A 5630-nucleotide genomic window follows, 5' to 3' on the forward strand; every position below is an offset into this window, starting at 1 on the left:
CAGCACCACAGCGGACTTCTTATTGTTCAGGCATATTTTCTGGTCCTCCCTGGGTGAAGATTATGCCTTCCACCCTGTTGATGCACAGCTTCACTGTGTGATTTGCTCTAAAGGTTAGAATCTAGCCAACCAGCTGTGAGCAAAGTGGCCAGTACCCCTTGGTCATGAGACACCCAACATTCCAAGTGGAAGCTGCTCCTTCCACCTAAACCCGAGTGACATAATGTGGGATGGAGCCACGGCCAGCATGTGATGACAGCAAGAAATGCATCTCTGCATCTCTGTTGTTTTGCTGTAGTCCATTAAGATTGGCGGGGGGGTGGTAAGGAGGATCGTTTTTTATTTCTGCATAACTGAGCTCATAAGGTTGAACATTCGTGTGCCCTAAGACCCAGAAATTTCACTCTAAGGAAGTTTCCCTAGAGACACTTCCACAAGACACACACAAAAGAACATTCATATCAACATTGTCTATAATTGCAAAAAAAAACTGGAAACAACTCAAACGTCCTTTGGTTCAGAATGGATCGATAAATTACGGTATATTTGTAAAATGATACAATCATCAGAAAGAATGCATTCTAGTTATACACAATAACATGAATGAGTCTTTATAAATAGAATTTTGAGTGATTAAAGCAAGTCACATACAGCATAATACCATTTTCATAAAGCTCAAAAACAAGCAAAATTAAATAACATAGTTTTGGGGTACATAAATATATGAGCAATGATTCTTTTTTTAAGCAAGGGAATGGATCAAATTGAGTTCCGAGAGAGCGTGCCTGGGGACAAGGTGGGGAGGTAGGCAGATGAGGGAGGGAAGCAACACAGATGGTGGTTGACCTTGACTCTGACCCTATGAAGGGTCAGATGGTCAATATTGTAGGCTTTGTGGGCCTTACAGTGTCTTGTCTCTACTCAAATCTGCTGTTGTAACGCAAAAGCCACCTGAGTGTGGTTGTTTGTTCCAATAAAACTTTATTTATGGACTCTGAAATTTGAATTTTACATACCTTTTCATGTCATTAGATATTAGTCTTCTTTTGATTTGTTTTTAACTATTTAAACATGTAAAAAATCATTTTTAGCTCATAAGCCATCCAGAGACACGTGACCCCTCATATCTGGCCTGTGGGAGTTTGACAACCCCGCTCTAGTCCTCTGTTTGGGCTATGGGTTCATGGGACTTCATTCTACCATTATTCATTCCCATCTGTTCCATTTATCTAGGGTATGTGCCAGATATTATTTTTAATGTTCTTAAGAATTAAAAACACATAAGCTAATTTTTTTAAATGGGCAAAACAGATGAAGGGGATTAAGAGACACAAACTTCTAATTATAAAATAAACAAGTCACAGAGATGAAAAGTACAGCGTCGGGAATACGGTCAATAATACTGTAATAACATTGTATGGTGACAGATGGGGACAATACTTATCGTGGTGAGCACTGAGTAATGTACAGAATTGTGGAGCCTCTATGTTGTACACCTGAAACTAATATAACATTGTTTGTCAATTATACTTCAATAATAAATAAAAAATTTTAAACAACAACAAAGAACCAAAATGTAAGCCCTGGTTCAGAGAGGAGCAGCACGAAGCAGAAGATACGAAGATGGAGGGGACCACAAAATTTGCAAAGACATTGGAACTCTTTCCAAAACTCTCCCTCAAGGTCTGAGATCTTTTTCCCTTGACCTCAAATCTGGGCACTGTCATAATTTCCCCCCTCATATCAGTAGAACTCATTGTCTTGAATATCTGAACCAATGGAAAATTTGGTTGGGGGTATTTCCTGCATCTTATGGCTTTTTGTCATATGTTATATTAGCACACACACACACAAAATGGAATTGATTTTTAACTATCATTTTAGCTGGGCCATTAGCCTACGTGATGTAATTTTAAGTATAATTCTCTTTGGATTTCAAAAACAAACTAGCTGAAGCCTATTAAGCATTATCTAGAAAATGCCCCTTTCCCACAAGCTCTGTCCCATACATGCGCTAAAAGGGGTACATTTTTTAAAGGCCAACCTGTCAGTATTTTGAGAAAACTTGGGGGTAATCCTGAGTCTTATCTAGGACCAGTGTCTTCAATTTAAAAAGATATGATGGTGGGATCATTCATGTTTCTCCTGTGATTCTTCTCAAGACAGTCCCAGTGGAATTTTGGGTTTCTGCTTTACAGCTCACATTCTCCCTCTTCTTCTTCTGGAAATCGGCAACTACAGGCATCTTCCTCTTGAGCAGTTTGTACTGGTCTCATAAATGCTGAAAAGTGATTTAAAAACAACTTATCTTTTGCTGTTTGTTTTAGCCATTTAACATCCAGTTTCTGTAAATCACAGTCACAGGACATCTCTAAGTCACAACCATGCTCAACTCTAATTTGAACAAGTTTATCAATAAGAGAGATAATAGCAAGTAGGAGCTTTTTCTCAGGATTATTTACAATTTCTTCTTACCAATTACTCTTATTGGTCCTGAAAAACTATTTTCTTTATTTTCTACGATGGCTAAAAACTTGAGCATGAATCACTATAGCACAAAATTAGTCATATCCCAAACGTAACCATAGTTTCAATTAAGCAGTATGGATTTTAGTCTTGAGGGTTACTCAGATTACACACTAGACAGTTTCTTTTGAATGAAATGCTTATGGCACCAAGATATTAAAGATACTCCCACTACTTCTATCTATCGGCAATTAAAGAATTGATTTGTACATTAATTTCCTGGTTTCCTTTTACATGTTAGGGTGAAGTATTTGTGTTACTGCTGAGCAACTTTTCATCTTTCTAAAAAAGATTTTATTTATTTATTTGAGAGAGAGAGAGAGAGTGTGTGTGTGTGTGTGTGCAAGTCGGGGGTGGAGGGTGAGGAGCAGAGGGAGAGGGACAAAAAGACTCTGTGCTGAGTGTGGAGCCCAATGTGGGCTCAATCTCAGGACCCTGAGATCATGACCTGAGCCAAAATCAAGAGTTGGACCCTTAACTGACTGAGCCATCCAGCCCTGAGCAACTTTTCATCTTAAACAGATCTTTTTTTATAGCCTGACAAAGCAAAAGTGCCTGCCTTAATATTACATGCTTTTTGCTGTAAAAAAAAATAACCAAGGGGAGTGACATCACAAGAGGGCAACATAGTTTGTTCCCAACTTTGGTCTCCTTTATAAGAACAGCTAACAACTATTCAAGAACAAGACACCACTGACAGAATCCTAGAACATGGGGATGAGGCTGGAGCACCCACCTCTGCATCACAAAGACCAAAACAGACTGTTTTAGGAGGGTAAGAGAAGCAGTTACCATTGACCACATTGCCCCTCTGGCAGGCCAGGACAGCACCACACAGACAGGTCTCCCCAAGCTTCTGGCTCCTCCAGTGGGAAAAGAGGACCCAAAGGGAACCTCCAGCTTCTCCCAGCATTGGGGTCCCTTTATGGGAGCTCCTAGTCTGATCTCGCACCACAGGAAAGGCAGGGGAACATGCAGCATCCAACCACTGGGAATCTGACTGTGTTGCAGAAGGGAGAGGAGCTTGCAGCAACCAGCACACAGATCTTGGCAGACTGAGTACATATTTGCAGAGTCCAAGTAGCAATCCCAACCAGTAGCTTTGTTTATCTGCAGAGCCAAGTTGAGGGTTCACCCTGACTAGGGAAGTTGATGGGGTGCAAATCTGCCTGATTCAGACCCTCAAACAAGGAGTTTTGCCCACTATAGAGCCTGGTTTGCCCAGGCAAGGAGCTGAATCACAGCTCCAGCTGCTGTGGAGAATTATCAGCACAGAGAGGGAACTTTCACAATTTTAAAAAAGTCAATTTACCCAGAAGACCAGTATTTACCCAGTATTTAGCAATACTAAATATGTGTACATCAATCAAGCTGCAAAATAGGTGAAGCTGGGGGTGCCTGGGTGGCTCAGTCATTGAGCGTCTGCCTTTGGCTCAGGTCATGATCCCAGGGTCCTGGGATCAAACCCCACATCGGGCTCTGCTCAGTGGGAAGCCTGCTTCTCCCTCTCCCACACCCCCTGCTTATGTTCCCTCTCTCACTGTGTCTCTCTCTGTCAAATCAATCAATCAATCTTTAAAAAAAATAGTGAAGCTGAATCTGACAAAACTGAAAGGGGAAATACACAAGCTCACAAATATATTTGGAGAATTAAGTGGATAATAAGGGAATACTATGAATAACTTAAACACATACATTTCACAACTTCAAGGAAATGGACCAATTCCTCAAAAAACACGATCACAACTCGCTCTCTATGAAGTAAATAACCTGAATAGTCCTACAATTATTAAGGAAATTGATTTTGGGGCGCCTGGGTGGCTCAGTTGGTTAAGCGACTGCCTTCGGCTCAGGTCATGATCCTGGAGTCCCTGGATCGAGTCCCGCATCGGGCTCCCTGCTCGGCAGGGAGTCTGCTTCTCCCTCTGACCCTCCCCCCTCTCATGTGCTCTCTCTCAAATAAATAAATTTAAAAAAAAAAAGAAAGAAAGATTCATCTCAACTTTCTAAAAAAAAAAAAAGGAAATTGATTTTGTAATTAAAACTCTTCAAAAAGAAAATCTTCAAGTCCAGATAGTTTCACTAGAGAATTCTACCAACTATCTAAAGAAGAATTAACATCACTCTACACAATCTCTTCCAGCAAATAAAGAAGGAACACAACCCAACTTATTTGAGGAAGCCAGTATTACTCTGATACCAAAACCAGACAAAGACAATTCTAGAAAAAAAAAAAAAATAGACCACTATCCCTCATGTGAATGTAGCTACAAAAATTCTTAACAAAATATTAACAAATAGAATTAAGCAATATATAAAAAGGATTATATACCATGACCAAGTGAAATTTAGTCTAGGGATGCAAGGCTGGTTCAATATTCAAACACGAATCTATGTAATCCACCATCTTAGGCTGATGAAGAAAAGTCACATGATCATATCAATTGATGCAGAAAAAGCATTTGACAAAATTAAACACCAGAAAACTAGAAATAGAGGAGGGACTTCCTCAACTTGATAAAAAAGATCTACTAAAAACCTATTGTTTACATCATACTTACTGGTGAAAGACTGAATGTTTTTTCCCTAAGATTAGAAGTGAGACAAGGATATTCACCCTGACCATACTTTATTTGACATAGTGCTGGAAGTTCTAGCTAACATAAAATCAAGAAAAAGAAAAAAAAGAAATGCAGATTGGAAAGGAAAAAATGAAACTGTCTCTATTTACAGATGACATTATAGTCCATGTAAAATCCCAAGGAATTTACAACATGCTCCTAGAACTAATAAGTGAGTTCAGCAAGATCACAGAATACAAGATCAATCTATGAAAATCAACTATACTCTTATAGAATAACAGCGAACAGCTGGAAAACAAAATTTAATATAAAATACCATTTGCAATTCTTAAAAAAATTTACATGCTAAGGATTGGTATGCTGAAAACCACAAAATGCTGATGAAAGAAATAAAAGAAAAAGAAATAAAAGAAATGTCTTTACTATGTTAAGACATAAATACTTAACATAGTAAAGCCATCAATTCTCACTAAATTAATATACAGGTTTACCACAGTTGCTATCAGAATCCCAGCTGACGGG

At 39.0% G+C, this 5630-nt stretch overlaps 1 protein-coding gene across 3 annotated transcripts in view; it reads right to left on the reverse strand.

Annotated features, from left to right (window-relative positions):
* Nucleotides 1-511: 511 nt before the first annotated feature.
* Nucleotides 512-5630, reverse strand: part of TNFRSF9 (TNF receptor superfamily member 9) — a 22061-nt gene continuing 16942 nt past the window's right edge. For all 3 annotated transcript variants that reach the window (XM_031017964.2, XM_031017963.2, XM_031017965.2), the window contains exon 9: nucleotides 512-2281. In XM_031017964.2, coding sequence (XP_030873824.1) covers nucleotides 2193-2281 — 89 coding nt within the window. In that variant the 3' untranslated portion in view covers nucleotides 512-2192. The remainder of the gene's footprint in view (nucleotides 2282-5630) is intronic.

This window comes from Leptonychotes weddellii, chromosome 4, assembly GCF_054177405.1.
Source record: "Leptonychotes weddellii isolate Sample4059 chromosome 4, ASM5417740v2, whole genome shotgun sequence".
Taxonomy (NCBI): domain Eukaryota; kingdom Metazoa; phylum Chordata; class Mammalia; order Carnivora; family Phocidae; genus Leptonychotes; species Leptonychotes weddellii.